Source organism: Canis lupus, chromosome 31, assembly GCF_003254725.2.
Source record: "Canis lupus dingo isolate Sandy chromosome 31, ASM325472v2, whole genome shotgun sequence".
In the NCBI taxonomy this organism is placed as follows: domain Eukaryota; kingdom Metazoa; phylum Chordata; class Mammalia; order Carnivora; family Canidae; genus Canis; species Canis lupus.
Genome location: NC_064273.1, coordinates 39171876 through 39190349, shown reverse-complemented (window position 1 = coordinate 39190349; position 18474 = coordinate 39171876). Strand labels below are relative to the sequence as shown.

The window sequence follows — 18474 nt, the reverse complement described above, 5'->3', positions numbered from 1 at the left end:
CGGGAGACCCCGCTGGGCGACGGTGGCCTTCGTTAGCCTCATGGTGGAGGCCACGTGAGTCTAGATTCCTGAGCTGTGACTGTAAGTCCGTGCTGTCAGCATGGCTTGTCCTGGGGAGAAAAGGGGGGTGGCACTCACATTCGGGGGGGCTGTCGGGGTGCCTGCAAAGTCCTTTTTTTTTAAGATTTTATTTATTTATTCATGAGGCACAAAGAGAGAGAGATACAGAGAGAGGGGCAGAGACACAGGCAGAGGGAGAAGCAGGCTCCACGCAGGGAGCCCACGCGGGACTCGATCCCGGGACCCCGGGGTCATGACCGGGGCCGAAGGCGGCGCTAACCCACTGAGCCACCCGGGGGCGCCTACAAAGTCCTTTCAAGTGATGAGAGGGAGGGAGGGGGGAAGCGATTCACAGACAGATGCAGAACTAAAGTGAGCCTGGTGTGGATGGTTCAAGGGTTTTCATCATAAAATTTTTCAGATTTTCTGTATGTTTTAAGAATTTTTTTCTGGCCCCGGAAGGGCTGCAAGGTGAGGCCTCCCACCGCACCCCTGTTCTGCCAGAAGCCTGGAAGTTTCTGGGGCGGGCGAGATCCTGCGATGACGCAGGCAGCCTGGGCAGCACCCCAAGCGCCTTCCCGCCCATCACCCACCTGGGCCGCAGGGGCCACAGCTGCGAACCTTGGGGCCGCCAGCCAGACCCCACTTCTTGGGGTGAACCCACCCCCAAGTTTGCTCACAGGCGGGCGTCGAGGCCACGCGGGAGTGATCGCACGGGGCGTGCAAGGGGCGCAGTCCCTGGGGCTGCTGGGCCCCGGCTCCCACCCTGAACGCGAGCTGAGGGGCGCGGGGTGCCCCTTGCAGCCACTGGCCGGCCTGTCCGCCGCAGGCTCTGCGCCCCCAGGTGCCCGCCCCGGCTCCTGAAGCCTCGGTTCCCCTGCTCACAGCGGGCAGGCCGGGTGGGGGGGCCGGCGCCGGGAGCCCCTTACCCCCGGCTCTGCCCCAGGCCGTGTTCCAGGAGAGACCAGGAGGGTGGCCTGCGCCGGGCCCGGGAGCAGCAGGTCGGGCCCAGGTCCCCATCCCCCGCACGCCCCGTGGGACCCTCCTGCCCTGTGCAGCCCTGTCGCCCACGGAGGGCGAGTGACCTTCCCAAGCCAGGGCCAACGCCGTCCTGCCCGCCTGGACCCTCCTCAGCCCCTTCGGCCGCTTAGGAAGCCTTAGTTCTGCCTCAGGAGCCTTCCAGAACACGGCGCTCCCTGCCCGGGTGCCACCTCCCGCCAGTCCCCGTGGCCTTCTGCCCTCAGCCAGCCCCACTCGTCCCCCCGTTTTACCTGCACAGGCTCCTGCCCCCCACCTGCCCGCCTTTCCAGAATGCCTCACCTTGCCTGCCCGGAACACCGCACTCCGACGCCCTCCCCACCATGGCTCTGTCCTACTTCCGCGGCATCGTTTGCTTTCTGAGACGCTTATCCAACCTGTCCACTGGCCACCCACTGCCCTGCACCCGGAGGAGGGCCTTGGTCCCCCACATCCCCGCCAGCATCTGGGCCCTGAGCACCACCCTGGGCCGGGCGGCCTGGCCACACCGGGCAGACGGGGCAGGCCCCTGGCCGAGAGCCAGCCTGGGCTCCTGGATGTGTGCCCGGGGCCCCGGCCCTTTCGGGTTTGCCCTGTGGGGGGGCGAGGCACGGTTGGGGCCGTGTCCCACCCAGAGCTCAGTGCCCAGCCGAGGCACAGAGGGCCCTCAGGGGCAGCAGAGGTGGGCACACCTGCACGCCGCACGGGGAGCTGGTGCAGCACGCACATGCCCCAGCTGGGCACACACGGTGGTGGTGCGAGGGCTGAATTCTAATCAGAGGCAGCGTTTTCATATTTGTCCTTGTAGTTTTGCAAAAGAAGCACTGGAAGGACCTTGCAAGTCAGACTTAAATTTAAAAAGGGGAGGGGACGAGATCCCAACCTGTGTGAGAAAGAACCCGCTCCTCTGGGCAGGAGGCCATCGGAGGGCGTGCGCGTGCGTGTGCGTGTGCGCGTGTGTGCACGGGCCACTGGTGCCGGGGGCAGAGACAGGAGCCAGAGCCAGTGAGGGGCAGCGCACAACATTTATTGAACTCCAACGTGGTGCAGAGGCGCTTCCTGGCCCGCCACGCTGGAGATGCCTGCAGGCCCACGTCGCATCCCCGCACGCGACAGCTCGGTGACCTCAGGACCCCAGCGCCCACCTCGCCTGCACCTTGGCCCAGGACCCTGTCCTCTGTTCTCCCCCCTGGACCAGAAGGACAGGCGCGTCCTGCCCCCCGCGCAGACCTGTGCGGACACGTGGATTGAGCGAACAGAGGCTTCGGGGAGCGGGGTCGGCAGGGGCGCTGGGTGGGAGCGGACCCGCTCAAAGCAGCCACAGTTCTAGGCGGTCTAGGACAGACGGCTTGTGGGAGGTGCTGTCAAAAGGTCAAACCAATTCTTAAACAGGTACACTGACACTACGGGACGGTACTTCTAAAATGTCACAGATGGGAGCGCCCCCGAAGCATTTAAAAGAATTAACACTGCATGCCAATGCATGAACACACGAGCATAAATTAATTCCGAGAGGTGTCAGGGACAGAGCCTGGAGCTGACACAGATCTAATATAGAGCCGCCTTGTCGGTGCGTGTATGTCTATGGCATAGATAACTCTCGTTAGTAAAGAAAACCTCTATTTATATTTGTGACGAAGGGCGGGTGGGCGGTCTGTACAGAGTGTGCGAGCGGGTGGAGGTGAGGGTTCACGGAGTGGAGGCCGTCGGCAGATTAGAGCGCACCCATCCCGGTGACCTCAGACGTCAGCCTGCAAGACACAGAGGCACAGGGGAGACAGGTCACAGTGTTCTGGTAAAACGGGAGCAGAAGCGAGGCGGGGCACCCCGTCTCAGCGTCACCTCCCTCTTGGCTGTGAGATGCGCGGCCGAGAGCTGGAGACCACGGCGGGGCGGAGGGAGGAGGCCCCACCAGGGACCGGTCCCTGTCACCGCATCAGGGGCCTGACAATAACCACCTGGGCACGCAGAGGCCCACGACCGATTCTGCAGCAGCTGCTTCGGGAGGGGCCGGCCTCGCGTGGCCCACGGGGTGGAGTGGAGGCGCCTCCCCGGGGCCTGACTCGATATTCTGAGTTAAAGAGGAGGGTCTGACCCCAGGTGTGGTCACACTGTGTTCTCCAACACGTCCCTGGCTGGGGAAGCTGCAGGACGTCACCGGGCCCTAGACGGAACCTCTGACCCTCACTCGGTTCCCAGGTCTGCGGCTCTGCAGGGCTCAGGGTGGTGGGGGCGGCGTCTTTACAACCACGGGGCACGTGAGGGCAGGGTGGCCCAGTAACGTGCTCCCTGAAACTACGCGACCCAGTTACCCAAGTGCCAGGCTGACCGCAGGCCCGGGCCGAGGTGCCACAGCTCTCCGGGAACCAGACTCTCCAGGAACCAGACTCTCCAGGGTGAAAGGTCAGGTGTGAACGTGCAGAGGGGGTGCGGGGCCCCCAGTCTGCGTGGAGACCGAGTCCATCACATCCCACTCCCACACCTAGCCCGGAGCGAAGCCTCTGGAGAGGACGGGCCTGGTCTGGGCCCCCGCCATGGCTAGCCAGTCCCTCTGAGTGTCTTGCTCAACCAGTGCATGAAGGACGGGGCCCTGGGGGCACGCACCTGGCGTTGATGAGGTACTGGGCGAGGCTGATGTTGGCTGGGGTCCCCGTGATGGTGATCTGGCGCTCCGATGACCCTTCTGTGGCATTGGCGATTTTGATCTGAGCTCCAGACATCTGTCGAATTTCATTGATTTTGGTCCCTTGGCGTCCAATTATGCAGCCTATTAGCTAGAAGGAAGGACGGAGGACTTCCTCAGAGAGGGGCTCCCCACCCCAAGCGGAGAGCCTGGGGAGGCCCGGGAGGGGCACAGAGCAGCCCTGGTGTGCACCCCACCCCAAGCTCTGCCCTCCCAGGAGGCTTTCCTGCGGGGGGTGAGGCTGCAGACGCCCGGGCTCTGCAATGAGTCCTGACCAGTCCCAAAGGGGAAGGCACCGGCCGCGTCACCTCGCCTGGGCTCCCTTGGGGACCTGGGAGACTGAGGAGCAGGTGGCTGCATCCCCAGGAAGGAGTGTTCGTGTGAAGCCAGAGTTTGTTAAAGCTCTCTGCCGCCCAAAACCCTGTCTTCTGATGAACTTGGGTGAAATTCTGAGGACATGTCAGACGTTCCCTTCCCTTCCCACCGTGTGACCCCCGGCTGCTCTGGGCCATCGGGCGGAGTGGGCGGTCAAGAACCAAGCAGCCAGAAGGACAGGAGCCAGGGCTCCCGGGGGCAGGGGCACGGCCCGCTGAGCTGTGTGGGGACAGCCGGGCACGGAGCAGGCCGGGTTGCAGGGAAGCTCGCTCCCAGCACCTGTGTCCACCCTCTGTCCACGCGGCCGGTGTTACACGGCGGTGCTGGGGCCACGAGCGGCGGTGGCAGGAAGGAAGCCCGTTTACAGACGCCTCTGGACCCACGCGGGGGCAGCTCGGCCTTCGGGTGACCTCCACTTCTGGGCTACCCCAGCTGCCTCCACCTCCCACCAGCATCTCCTGGTCCCGCCCCACCCCAGGCCCCGCCCACCCCCTAGACCCCGCCCCATCTCCCAGGCCCCGCCCACCCCCTAGACCCCGCCCACCTCCCAGGGCCCCGCCCCCCTCTTAAACTCTGCCCCCACCTCCTAGACCCCACCCCATCTCCCTGGCCCCGCCAAACCTAAGCCCCGCCCCCAATCCCCAGGACCTGCCCTCCTAGGCCCCGCCCCACACCTAGGCCCCGCCCCCGCCCCCACTCCTAGGCCCCGCCCTCCCCCCCATCTCCCAGGCCCCGCCCCCACTCCATCTCCTAGGCCCCCCACCTCCCAGGCCCTGCCCCATCTCCTAGGCCCCGCCCCGGCCCCACCCCCTAGGCCCCGCCCTCCCCCATCTCCTAGGCCTCGCCCTCCTCCATGTCCTAGGCCCCGCCCCATCCCCAGGCCCCGCCCCCACCCCATCTCCCAGGCCCCGCCCCCACCCCATCTCCCAGGCCCCGCCCCCACTCCTAGGCCCGCCCCCACTCCATCTCTTAGGCCCCGCCCCCACCCCATCTCCTAGGCCCCACCCCATCCCCAGGCCCCGCCCCCACTCCTAGGCCCCGCCCCATCCCCAGGCCCCACCCCCACTCCCAGGCCCCGCCCCATCCCCAGGCCCCGCCCCCACTCCTAGGCCCCGCCCCATCCCCAGGCCCCGCCCCCACTCCTAGGCCCCGCCCTCACCCCATCTCCTAGGCCCCGTCCCATCCCCAGGCCCCGCCCCCCACTCCTAGGCCCCGCCCTCACCCCATCTCCTAGGCCCCGCCCTACCTCCCAGGCCCCGCCCTCATCCCAGCTCGTAGGCCCCGCCCCATCTCCGAGGCCCCGCCCCCCAGGCCCCTCCAATCCTTGGGCCTGGCCCCGAGGTCAGTGAGGGAGACTGCTACGGTCCCCGCCTGCATCCTTGACTTGTCCTCCAGCCGTGGAGAACCCTGGACGGCTGCCCTCCCACGCGCCAGGCACGGCAGGGGGACGTGGGGCCGGCTGAGCCCCCCGAGGATGCCAGCCCTCCGGAGGATCCTCACACTTCCTTGGCCACTGGCAGCCCAATGTCCCTTCCAGAACCTTCCCCTTTGGTGCAAGTACTGTTGGCTGAGTGGTCACGGCTGAGAGCCTCGGGCAGAAGCGGCTCGTGTCTCCTCCGGGGAACCTGTCTGAGGAAGGCTGGCGGGTGTCCACGCTCTCCCTCTCTGACCCGGTGGGCACGGAGGTCATGCCCCCCTAGCCCTGCCCTGCAGCCATGGGCATGGAGGCGCCTGCACCTGGCCTCACCGGTCTCCTGACCGCAGGGGGACCCGCGGTCACCCAGCTCTCCCCTCTCACCCTGCGGGCGTCCACGGGGAGCCCAAGGAAAGTCACAGAGACACTTTCTAGAGCCGTGGCCCCTCCTGGCCGGATTCACAGCTGCACCCCAGAGGATGTGGGGACACACCTATCCCGCTCTCGTCCTGGAGCCGCCTATGGGAGCCCTGAGATCTCTGGGTGGTTCTGGGGTTGGGACCAGGGCCGGGGCCAAGTGTGGGGCAGCCGCAGACACAGGGACCGTGACATCAGCCACAGAACCCACGGCCAGGGGAGCCGAGGAATGCCACCCGAGGCTGCCCACACACGCTGCCGGCCCTGACCCGGCCTGGGTCCCCGTCGCCACGCCCGCAGGGGGCTGTGCTGCGGAACTTACGCGTGGTTTGGGTTCCCACATGCACCCTGTCGTCCAGAAGGCCCTACGCTGGCGACACAGGTGTGAACAAGACTTCCCTTAGCACAGCTTTGACCGGGGACACAGACGGGTGTCGTGGCAGATGCACGTCTGATGCACACACGCCTCCCCTGGGGCCAGGTGAGTACGAGAAAGCCCCCTGCCGTGCTGTCACCAAGTCCTCCCCGCAAGAAGCGCCAGCTCGGAGCCCGGGGATCCTTGGGGCAGCCTCCTGAGGGGCGCACGGCCCTGGGGGCGGCCTGGCAGGGCGGTCGGCGTGCAAGGTGGCACCGTGTGCCCCAGGGCACGGAGCAGGCCTGCTGCTCACTCTCCAGACGAGCCTCATCCTCTCCGGGCTCATCCCACGTTCGGGAGGCAGGCCCGGCATCAGGGAAGCGGTTTTGGTCGGGGGGGCCCGGGCAGGGCGTGGCCCCGCCTTTCCCACGGGCGAGGTGTGCCCACCAAGATCGTGACGTGGGGGACGGTGTCGGGAGCTCCCAAGAGCAGAACCGTCTCCCGTAGAGACGCAGGAGCACATCCCCTGCAGCTGGCACCAGGGGCCCCATGCCCGCCCCCTGCCCTCCTGCTCATCTGTGTGCACAGGACGGCCACCGCCCCGCAGCCACAAGCCTGTGCCTGTCCAGGAAGAGGCTGGGCCGGGACGTCCCGGCCTCCCGGCGCGAGCAGCTGCCCCTGGACACGGCCCCCACCCACCCCGCTGACTTGGGCTCCAGCGGGAGTCCGTGCGCTCGGGGTACGGGGCGGGTGGGGCTGAGCCTGGGCAGGGTGGCCCGTGAGGCCGCGAGCTGGGTGGGCCCTGGGCAGGATTGGATGTGGGCTCCGGGCACGGGCGTCCCGCAAGCGCGTGGCATCCTGCTCAGCAGACCCCACCTGCTCTTCAGGGGCCAGCGGGGGGCGGGGGGGCAGCCTTCCCAGCCAGCTCGGCACCTGCCTGCTGATGAACCCTGAGGTCCCCTGGCTCCTCTCCTGCCGAGTGTCCCAGGACTGTGACATCACGTGCTTCTCAGGGCCACTGTACCCGACCGTGGGCAGGGAGAGGAGGGGGCCCAGGTGGGTAGGGTCTGGGGGTCAGGGCTGAGGAGTTGGCACCTGGGGGTAAGGACTGGGGTTTGGGGGCTGGCACGTCAGGGCTCCGGGCTGGCAGGTTAGGGGTGAGGGGTCAGGGCTGGGGGATTAGGGCTGAGGGGTTGGGGCCTGGGGGTAAGGACTGGGGTTTTGGGGCTGGCAGGTAAGAGGTGAGGGGTGAGGGTCAGGGCTGGCAAGTCCGGGATGAGGGGTGATGGGTGAGGGGTTGGGGCTGGGGGTCAGGGCTGGGGATTAGGGCTGGTGGATCAGGGGTTGAGGGGTCGGGCAGGGGGTCAGGGTGAGGGGTTGGGCTTGGGGGTCAGGGGTGATGGGTCTGGGCTGGGGCATCAGGGGTGAGGGTTTAGGGGTGAGGGGTCAGGGCTGGGGTTTTGGGCTGGGGTCAGGGGTGAGGGGTTGGGTTTGTAGGTCAGGGGTGAGGGATCAGGTCTGGGGTGTCAGGGCTGAGGGATTGGGCCTGGGGGGTCAGGGTGAGGGGTCAGGGCTGCAGGATCAGGGCTGGAGGATTAGGGGTCACAGATGAGAAGTTAGAGCTTGTCAGGGGCGAGGGGTGGGGCTTGAGGGTCAGGGGAGAGGGGTAAGGGTGAGGCGTCGGGGTGAGGGATAGGGACTGGGGGTCAGGGGTCAGGGGTGAGGGGTCGGGGCTGGTGGGTCAGGGGCAAGGGGCTGGGGTTGGGGGTCAGGGGTGAGGGGCCGGGCTGGGGGTTGGGACTGGGGGGGTCAGGGTGAGGGATCAGGGTAAGGGGCTGGGCTGGAGGTCACGGTAAGGGGTTGGGGCTGGGGGTCAGGGCTGGGGGGTCAGGGTGAGGGGTCGGGGCTGGGGGTCAGGGCTGGGGGGTCAGGGTGAGGGGTCGGGGCTGGGGGGTCAGGGCTGGATGTCAGGGGTGAGGGGTCGGGGCTGGGGGTTGGGGCTGAGGGGTCATGGCTCGGGGTCAGGGGTGAGGGGCTGGGGTTGGGCATCAGGGGTGAGGGGCCGGGGCTGGGGGGTCAGGGCTGGAGGTCAGGAGTAGGGGTCGGGCTGGGGGTTGGGGCTGGTGGGTCAGGGCCGGGGGCTGGGGCCGGGGCTCAGGGCGGGGGTCAGGGTGAGGCTGGGGAGGGTGAAGGCTCGGGCATACTCACATCGTTGGGAATGGTGAGCTCGTGAGTGCTGGCCGGGGGGCTGGCGTCCAGACCTGGGTACAGAAGGGGACAAGGTCAGGCGGCAGCAGGCTGTGCACACGGCGCCCGGCGCCCACCCACGCGGCCCACCGAGGGGCAACACGCCCTGTGCGCTCTCGGTGTCAGACCACACGAGGTCTGGCGTCCCCGCTCCCCTCACAGCCAGGACACAGAACCCAGCAGATGTAGTAGATGTTCTGCGCTTTCCCTTTGGGCGCGTGGGGATCCCACTCCTGAGCAGCCGGGCACGGCTCGGGCACCCTCCAGGCCCTGGGGGCCCCGCACCACGCGCTCCGCGGCCCGGCCCCACGGCGCTGTCCTGCGGGGAGGCCGCGCACTCCCGCTCGGTGCGGACACAGGCCTCCCCGGCCGCCAGGCCCCCAGCTCCCAGGTCTACGGTGTCCCCTCTGAGCACAGACCGCCTCTCGCGGGGCGAGATCTACCATCGGGGGCGACAGATCCGGGCTCCCTTGCCCTGGCCCTCGCGACTCCTCGTCCACCCGCAGCGGACACGCCGTCCTCCCTGCAGGCCCCACAGCCCCCACCCACGGGACCACCGTCGCAGTCTGGCTCATACCGTCAGAACGTTCCGGAGCCCGAGCCCCCTCCTGTCCCCCTCCTGGTTCCCGCCTCTGCCTTGGCCCTCGGCCCACTGTGCGCAGGCCCAGAGGCCTGGGGAGACGCAGTCGGACGCCCACCCTTCCTCCCCTCTCCCTGCGTCTTCCTCCCGCACTTGTGTCCCCAGCAGCAGACGCGCCGCGGTCGTCAGCCTCTGCCGGGAGCGTCCCCACCGGGCCCCGCCGTGCTGGGGGCGTCAGGGGCAAGTGCTGGGCGAACCCCTCCGTCCTGAACTGTCGTTTCCTTTCGCGCAACCACACCCGGAGTTTCTGTCCTTTATCTTGTTCCCATTGAGACGTTTTCGGTGCAGCTATCTGGTTGTCCGACCGTCTATACGCATTCCGGAGAGGTCCTCCGTCCTGCGTGGGTCCTGTCAGGACCTCGGCAGCCTGCCTCGGGAGGGCGGAGGCCAAGCGTCGTGTCCGCTCGCCTCGGTGTACTCCGACCCACGGAGGAAAGTACGAGGCTTCTTTTCAAGAGGGAACTGAGCGCGACGTGCTGGGTCGGGGGCGCAGCTGCTTCCCGCTGGCGCCCCGCACCTGAGGACCACGTCGCCGGCGGGGAGCCCCCCTCACCAGCCGCGGATGCCGCACACATCGGGCGGGACTCCAGCCTCGCCCCGCGAGCCCCACCTGCTTCGGGAGCATCAGTGACGCTGTCCCGGGAACCACGCATCCTACTCCACCTGCGGCCACCGCGGGACGCGTCTGTGTGTGTGTGCCCCGTGCTCTCCCTGTGGGTCCCCCGGGGCGGGAAGTCATCCCAGGGACGCCTTAAAGAGGCCATGTGCACACATGTCCCGCGTCCGTGAGGCCCACGGAGGTGCTGCGGGAGCCATGGCAGGGTCGGTGGGCGGCTGGCGGGGCGGGGGCTGCGTCCCAGGCAAGCCAGGCCCTTGGTCCCACCAGCCCCGGGTAATCGTAAAAAATCACCGATAAGGTGCGGAGGGCTGACGGGCACACGTGTTGTCACCACCACCGGCTGTGGCCGTCATAAGGGTTGACACCCATTTCCATAATCAGAACGTCTTGTCTTTTCATTCTTTACGCTCTGCATTCGCTTGATCAAAGGCTGCACTGAAATGGGGCCCTTCGGGGGCGCACGGAGCATCGGAGCGGGAGCCTGGGGCGCACAGCGAGGCCCTGACGGTGGAAGCACTGCCCGCCGCCCTCCCCTGCAGCTGGACACCTACCCCTGCCCTGGCCGACCGGGGTGGAACCCGCTCCGCCCCTCCACGAGCTCTCAAGTGGCGTCACTCCCCAAACACGTGGCGTCCCGGGCTCTGCAGACCTGCGCCTGCCCTGCCCCAGCCCCGGGGTTGACTGTGACCAGCCGGTGGGGACCAACCCGGCCGGGTGCCCTGCCCCTGAGCGTGTGCCGCGCTTCCTGGGAAATCCCTTCCTGCGAAGCACACGGCACCTCCTGTACCGCGGCCCCACGTGCGTGCTGCCCACAGCAGACACTGGCCCACCCCGCGCACGGGGCCTTCGGGGCTGCGACCTGCACCCCATGGCGCCCGGGGCAGACCCGCTCACGGACGCAGAGGCTGCGAGGTGTGCGTGCGGACGTGGCGCCGGCGCTCGGGCTCCGTCCCGACAGCACCGCCGCCCCCGCCACCCCTCACTGAGGCGCTCACGTCCCCGCGCACAGGCAGTCGGGCCTCCGCACCCCTCCTCCCGCCCGGCCGGTGACCCCGAGCCCGAGCAGGGGCAGCAGGGGCGGGTGCCCGGCCTCCTGGGCCTGCGCTCTCTCGCTCAGCGAGCTTCGTTTTACCTGACGACTGGCCCATCAGATTTTGAGCTTCTTCGGAGGAGTGTAAAGGCAGCTTTTCTCCTGGAGAGCAAAGAAGAGACAGATTTAATGTTTGCCCTCAAGGAGATAAGCAAGGTCACTTCAACTAGGGAAGCTCAAAATCTGACTGGCGCATGCACGGCTGACCCATGCGTCCAGCGAGCGGTCACCTGCACGGCTGCCGCGGCAATGCCCTGCCATTGCCAGGGAGACACCGCCGCCCTAAGGCCCTCCCCCACCCCGGGGCCACGTGGGGTGCCGGGGGCCACCGCGCCCTGGGCGGGGGCTGGCGCAGCTCAGTTCTCCCCGGGGCAGGGCCGGCGGCCGTCCCGGGCAGGTGTCACTCCTGGGCCGTGCACGGCCTCCTGCACAAAGGCGTCCCCGTCCGCTTGTCGGAGCTCGGCTCCTGGGGACAACAGGCTTCAGGGCTGTGGCCAAGTGGATGCGCTCAGCCGGGCGCCCCGGGATGCCCGTGGGCAGCGGAGGTCCCTGGGCCACAAGGCCAGAGGGAGGCGACCAGCCTCCCGCGGGAGACACACGCACGCAGAGCTCCCGCCCGGCCCTCTGCGGCGTGCACGCCGCTGCGTGTCTACACTGCGTCCTTGGCGTCCACAGCTAGAACTGTACCTGCGCTGCTCGCCGCCCCGAATAATGACAGTTCAGAAAGAGTCCCCAGGTGAGAAGAGAGGAGGTCAGAAAGGGCAGCTGGGTACGTACCGGGGAAAGCGGGGTTGGTCTGTCCGAGGGGAGGAAAGGGGGTTTGCTGCATGGCCAGCTGGTGGAGCTTGGTCAACTGCTGGGGTAGGAGGGACACGAGAGCTAAGAAGATTATTGTCATCGAGCACAAGTCACACCAAATTAAAACGGCAGTAACAGAACGTTGTACAAATAGAGGGGGGCCATGCGGACACATGGCAGACGCAGCGGACGCAAGGACTTGGCCTGGGACACCAATGGGCCGCTGGGCGGGCGCGCACCCAGGTCCTTTCCTCTGCCCGGCTCGCTGGCGGCTCGCACACACCTGGCGGCCACGACCCCCGGGCTGCACGTGGGCCCCTGGGCTCCCTGAGGAGGCTCTGAGAGCCCCCGAGCAGGGCCCGCCGGCCCCAGGGGCTGGAAGGTCACGGTCCCCGCAGAGAGCTTGCGCCGGTGACCCGGCCCCGCCCCAGCCCTGGACCCCGCGCAGCCAGCAGCGCCTCCAAGAGGCAGCCAGGGCTGCTGGAGTCGGCTCACCTGCGTCCTCCGTGCCCACTGGGTCACTCTGTCCCCTTGACCCCCAGCCCCGGAGCTTTCTTCCGTTGCTATTTGGGCCTCACTTCTTTTCCTTTTCTTAACCAGGCTCCACGTCCAGCGTGGACCGCCCTGAGATCACGACCTGAGCGGAGGTCGGGAGTCACGCGCTCCATCGCCTGAGCCACCCAGGCGCTCACCCTGGCCTCTTAAGGAGAAACCCGAAAGAACAGAAAGTAAAAGTAAGTGGCCCTATTTTGGGAACCGAGGGCTACGAGCTGGACGCTCAGCCGGGAGTCCTCAGGCCTAGCTCACGGCCGGGCCTGCACCGCACACCCTGGGACGCGCGTAGCTGCTCACGCCCTCCCGACGGCCCACCCACCCCGAGCCCTGGACTCCCGCCTGGAGGGAGGGCACACTCAGAGGGGAGCTGGCGTCCCCGCTGCGACGCGGGTGTGTCAGGGAGGCGGCGACCGTGCCCGAGACACTCGGGGGGCTTCTCAGACGCACCTCGGAGCAGCAGGGCAGCGGGAGGTCCCTGGCTGTCAGCAACGCAGCCCCACGCAAACACAGACACGGACGCGCCGCCCGCCGGCCTGCCCTGTGGGTGCAGCTGTGGCAAATACCCTAAGGTACCCGGGGTATGGGGGACGAGGAGTGGGTGGCACTGTCTGTGGCTGAGGTGCTGCCGGGGGCCCGAGTACACAGACCTGGTCCCCTGACCCCGTGCCCAGCTGGACGGGACCAGGAGCCCCAGGGGCCGCGTGCGTAGCAGGCACACGTCAGGACACCTGGCGGGCTGCGCTCTGAACCCACGCGCGGCGGGGCTGGAAGCGAGGCTAAGGTTACAAGGTTCCCAGGATGGAGGAGGAAGCCCGCTTCCGGAGACGGCCAGGGGGGCTCAGGGCTGTCGGGCGGGGGGACCATCACGGTGCTCACACGGGGGGCGGCCTGCTGTGTGGCCACCCCCTGCGGGCTCCAGCCCTTTGCCCAGGGCACCTGCACGGCCCCGGCAGCCCTGGCCCCGCTGCTCTGTGCTCCTCCCGAGGGCGGGTCCTCTCCCGTCCGTCCCGAGGCCCAGGCGCACAGCTGTGTGTCGCTCAGGACAGCGGGGAGAGCCGGGCCCTGGCGGCGGACCTGGCCTGGGGCAGCGCCAGCACTGACCGGCCTCGTGGAGGTGCGCTCGTCTGGTGCCACAGGCCCCTGTCCTGATCTGTGGGGTCACGCGGGCAAACGGCCTGGCCACGAAGTGTTGTCCACCTCGGCTGGGGACAACCACCATCGTGAGCAGCCTGCGGCCTCCCCACGCACCTGTCCACAGCTCCGCGACCTCGGGTGCTCCCCTGGTCTGTCCATCGCCTCCCTGGCAGGTAGGGGGATGGGGTGCATGCGGGGGGCCTGCTCCAGAGCCCACGGCCACGTGCGTCACAGGCACACAAGAGGAAGGCTCCCCGCGGCTCTGCACTTGTGCTGGAGTCGCCGCCCGCAGGCCCTACGCCCGCCCTCCTACTGCCACGCACTGGCTGCTGCTTACGACGAAATGGCCACGCTCCCTCCACCCAGGCACCGTGGAGGCAGGGACGTCTTGGGGAGACTGGATGGGCACACGCTGGCGCCTGGATTGACATCAGTCCGGGGGGCGGGTGGCCAGAGGGGAAGCCCGGTGACGGATGTCAGCTGGCCTCCCTCTGGTCTTGGCTCCGTCCCTATTTTGTCCGGCGCTTCTCCTCCTTGGGATGCAATCTCTACGTGTCTTAAGGGAGGAGCACGAGAAGTGCTAAGAGGACTCCTGCTTTTTTGAGCTATTTCTGCCCTTAAACCATCAGCCGTCGGGCACTCACAAGCGCCTGCACATGGCGGGAGGGGCCGCAGGGGAGGGTGTCGTGAGACGGGCGGCTCCCTGCCCCTTAGCTCTTCCACTGGATGTTGGGTTGGGGCAGACAGACAGACGCTAAATGCAGACAAATGCACCTACCGTCGCAGGTGCACAAGCGTGGAGGTACCACGAGGCGGGCGCACCGCGCACGGGCCAGCGTGAGGAACGGGCCACCGTGTGGCATTGGCTGTGCTCACGCCTTCCCCTCCCGTGGGACGCTTCTGTCTCCGCCCATTTCTCTCCTGGGTTCACTTCCGCTCACTCACAAAAACCCCTTTTATATTTTGGATGCTAATCCTCTTTCAGTTGTCTGTGCTGAAAAGATCTTGTCCCCACTCTCCTTTGGTGTCTTTAGAGAAAAGATGATTTTTAAACTTTAATGGAGTCCAGTTCGTTACTATTTTCTTGGTGGTTTGTGCTCACTGTCTTCCTTACAAAACCCTTCCTGGACCTGAGAACAGAGGGATCTTCTCTATTTTCCTTGAAAGGTGCTGTTTTCCTGTCTTGTGTGACAAGTGTTCGGGTCTTTGTTCCCACGTGGATGACCATTTACAGATATTTCAAGTTCCTATCCATGAAATTGGTATGTCCCCCTCCCCTTTTTTTCATCTTTTGGTCTTCTTCAACTTTTTTTTTTTTTAAAGGTTTATTTATTTGAGAGAGAGCGAGCGAGCACGTGTGGAGGAGGAGGAGGAGCGGAGAGAGAGAATCTCAGCCCTCTGCGGGGCTCGATCTCACGACCCTGAGGTCATGACCTGAGTCACTCACCTGACTGAGCCACCCAGGTGTCCGTATCTTCTTTAACTTTCAATAAAAACAAGTTTTGTTTTTTAAAGAGTTCATCTTTTAATTATTGATGTCAGTAATTAACTGCTTTGCAGTAAGAGAGTACAGCCCGTGGGATTCCAGTGTGGGACACGTGGGTGTTCTCGATGGCGTGATGTGCGATCCAGTTGTGTAGACGCCTCCGGTATGGACTTCAACGTCGTGTAGAAATGTGTTCCATCCACACCAGTCACAGCAGAGCTCGGTGCAGGCTCCCTACGTCTGTCAAATTCCCTTCACGGTTTGCTACCTTTTCTCTACATGAACTTGCAGATAGGCTCCAGGTGCATACAAGCGTTGAATTTGTGTCTTCTGGGGGAACTGAGCCTTTATCGAGACGTAAACCATGAAACATAGACTTGGCTTTATTATTTTTTTTATTTTTATTTTTTTAGACTTGGCTTTAAAGTCCTGTTGCTCCCCCCCCAACCCCCCAACGTTAATGTTGATAGGTAAGGTTTCTTTTCTCTCTCTCTTTTTTTTTTTGGTTGATTTGACATGGATATAAGAAGAATTTGCCAAGTTACAGGGGTTTCTTTCAGTTAGTATTTTTCCATGAGAGCTTTTTCTATCCTTTCAATATTTCTGGGTCCTTATTCTTTAGGTGTGTCTCTTGGGATAAAAAAATGCTAGAGTTTTTCTCCCGTTTTGCTATTTGTCTAAAAACCTAATTTTTTTTTGAAAGACTGATTTTTTTTTCTTTTGGATTTTGTATTTATTCATAGAGACAGAGAGAGAGAGAGAGAGGCAGAGACACAGGCAGAGGGAGAAGCAGGCGTCATACAGGGAGCCTGATGTGGGACTCGATCCAGGGTCTCCAGGATCACGCCCTGGGCTGTAGGCAGCACTAAACTGCTGCGCCACCAGGGCTGCCCCTTAATTTTTTTTTTTTGGCTGTTTTTTTTTCTTTTTTAGTCAGACAGCCCTTTTTTAACTGGAACACTGGTTTTACTTTGATCACAATTACATGTATAAGGGACTAATTTCTGCCACTTTATTTTGTTTTGCACCTGTGACTGTCCTGACGGGATAGGCGTGTTATAGGAGGAGGGACCTGGACAGACCAGTCTCCCCTGCCCCTGGCCCCTCTGCACCTGGTGGCAGTCATGTAAGTAAGCTGTTACCCATCAGTGGTCACTCTGACGTCTTAACGCGCACATTCAAGGTCTAAACTCCATATCCGCCTCTTCTGGGATGGCACCCTGGCCTCCAGGAAGCTCAGACCCCCTTGGCCCACTGAAGCATACATCTCCTGTTTTGTTTTTTTTTTTTAAGATTTATTTATTTATTTATTTATTATTTATTTATTCATTCATTCATTCACTCATTCATTCATGATAGAGAGAGAGAGAGAGAGAGGCAGAGACACAGGCAGAGGGAGAAGCAGGCTCCATGCTGGGAGCCTGATGCGGGATTTGATCCCTGGACTCCAGGATCACACCCTGGGCCAAAGGCAGGTGCCAAACCACTGAGCCACCCAGGGATCCCCTACATCTCCTGTTTTTGTCCATTTGTTGTTATGTTAATCCCACAGGTCAGACGGCCTTAATTTTACAGACAATTTTTGCTTTCCTTTACCGACACGTTCACATTTTAGCGTCGTCACAACCATCGGTAGTTCCTGGCCTATTCCTGTGTTAATGAAACAAGCCCCTCGTCCCTCGTCTCCAGGCTTCCCTCCGCAATCACTGTCCTCCTGAAGGGCCAGGGGCACCCATACAGGCCCGGTGGCCACCACTGTCTGCCTGCAAATCCTTGGATGTGGGTCCTTGGAAGATCTTCTTAAAACAGAAGCCTGGGTTGACCATTACTTTCTGTGTCGTGACACCACCTTCTGGCTCCCGGGGCGGCTGATGCGATGTCCCCTCGCTTTCTCTCTTGCTCCTCTGTAACCTTCCTTTTCTGACAACTTTAGAGAGGTTTACTTTTGGTCCTGATGTTGTGTGGTTTTACTTTGATAAACAGAAAGTGGGTTTCTTTGTATTTATCTTGTTTGGGGTTTGTTTGGATTCCTCAATGTGAGGATTGGCTTCTTTTATTGATTCTGAGAAATGCTCAGTGCTTATCTTCTAGAATCTTCCGTCACTCTGTGTGATGACCTCTTGGGGCTCCGATGGGATGAAAACATAGATTTTGCCTCTGAGGAGGGGCGGGCTGGGGCGAGGAAGCCAGGCACCCAGAGGCTCAGCAGGAGAGGGGGCTGGCTGTGTTCACCCGCAGTGGGGGCAGGGAGACACGAGTGGGCGGGCCTCCTGCTTTCCCACCCCGGGGGTCAGGGCCGGGTGTGTGGGTGCCTCCCCACCACTCCGAGCTGCAGGTCCTGGAGGGAAGAGCAGGGCAGAGGTGCAGCCCAACAGCCGGTGGGCTCAGTGTGCTGGCTCCTCTCCCCGGGGTTCCCACCGCAAGGTGTGGGAGCCTCTGCACCCTCCCCATGGGTTCTGGAGGAGGTGAGCGGCAGCCCTCGGGGAGTTGGTTCCACAGCCACAGCGAAATGCGAGCAGACATCTAGGAAACACTGCCCACAGAGGACCTAATAACGTGCATCTTCCCACCGATGTCTCTCACTTGTGACTCCCATGTTGCCGTCTCCACTGCTTACTCTGAGGAACATACTGCCTGGACTCCTGGACGCTGGGCACCACCGGGGCTCTTCAGCTCTGGTGGTGAGCTTTTGAAGCCACCACTCCCTTGTGTGTGAAACTGGGGGGCTGTCCCGATCGCCACCCCGCAGTCAGTGCCAGGCCCAGGTGGGAGGCAGAGGTCGCAAACCCTTAGTTGTCACCTCCCATGCGAGGCTGGGTTTCGGCTAGCTTTTGGGGCCCCTTGGGTGAGGGGGGCTTACAGGAGGGACTTGGATACCCTGACGAGTGGCAGAGAAGCATCACACATGGGGGGCGGCTTGAGGTTGACTCTTCCCTCCCTCCCGTGTGACCGCATGTCTGTTCCTGGGGTCCCACAGGTCCTGGGGGGGCTGGGGAGTGGGGGGGTAGGCAGTCCGGCATCTGAGTCCCTGCTGCCTCCTCCACCACATCTGAACTCAGTGGACCAGGTGGTCAGGCTGTGGCTGAGGCCGTCCTCCCCACACCCGGCGTCCCAGTGCTTCTCCAGGGCACGTCTGGGAGGACTGGGGCAAAACGAGTGAGTGGCAGTGGCAGGCGAGACCCTGCAGGGACACTGGCCAGGCCACAGGGAGGGTGACCTGGAGCACGCTCTTCAGCACCAGGCAAGGACGAAACACTTACAGGTTCATTCTAGGTGAAGGAGTGCTCGGCTCTACGAAAGCGGTTTTCCCACAGGCTGCTTGAGGGTCCTGGTGGCGTGTCAGCCACCGTGACTCAAGTATTTATTACAAAATAAGGTACCGCTTCCTACCAGCATGACACCTGGGTTCTAGGAAACCAAGCCTTTACAATCCCTACTGACTGCTAAGCTCAGATAAACGCTGCCTTCCTGGCCATCATCATGTATGTCACCAGACAGTTGTTCTGGATGGAGCATCCCGTCTTCAACGCCGCGAGCCTGCAGGCTTCACACATTCTCTGAGCTCCCACCATAGAGTCCCAGCA

General features: G+C 63.9%; 1 protein-coding gene across 22 annotated transcripts in view; it reads right to left on the bottom strand.

Annotated features, from left to right (window-relative positions):
- Positions 1-2083: 2083 nt before the first annotated feature.
- Positions 2084-18474, bottom strand: part of PCBP3 (poly(rC) binding protein 3) — a 251944-nt gene continuing 235553 nt past the window's right edge. For 12 of the 22 annotated variants that reach the window (XM_035709259.2, XM_049104556.1, XM_049104561.1 and 9 more), the window contains 5 exons: positions 11695-11773; positions 10960-11019; positions 8530-8582; positions 3682-3851; positions 2084-2828 (listed from right to left, as the gene is read on the bottom strand). In XM_035709259.2, the coding sequence (XP_035565152.1) occupies positions 2792-2828; positions 3682-3851; positions 8530-8582; positions 10960-11019; positions 11695-11773 (399 nt within the window). In that variant the 3' untranslated portion in view covers positions 2084-2791. Of the gene's footprint in view, positions 2829-3681; positions 3852-8529; positions 8583-10959; positions 11020-11694; positions 11774-18474 lie in introns of those variants that run through there. The other 10 variants (XM_049104555.1, XM_049104569.1, XM_049104565.1 and 7 more) reach the window with 5 other exon arrangements.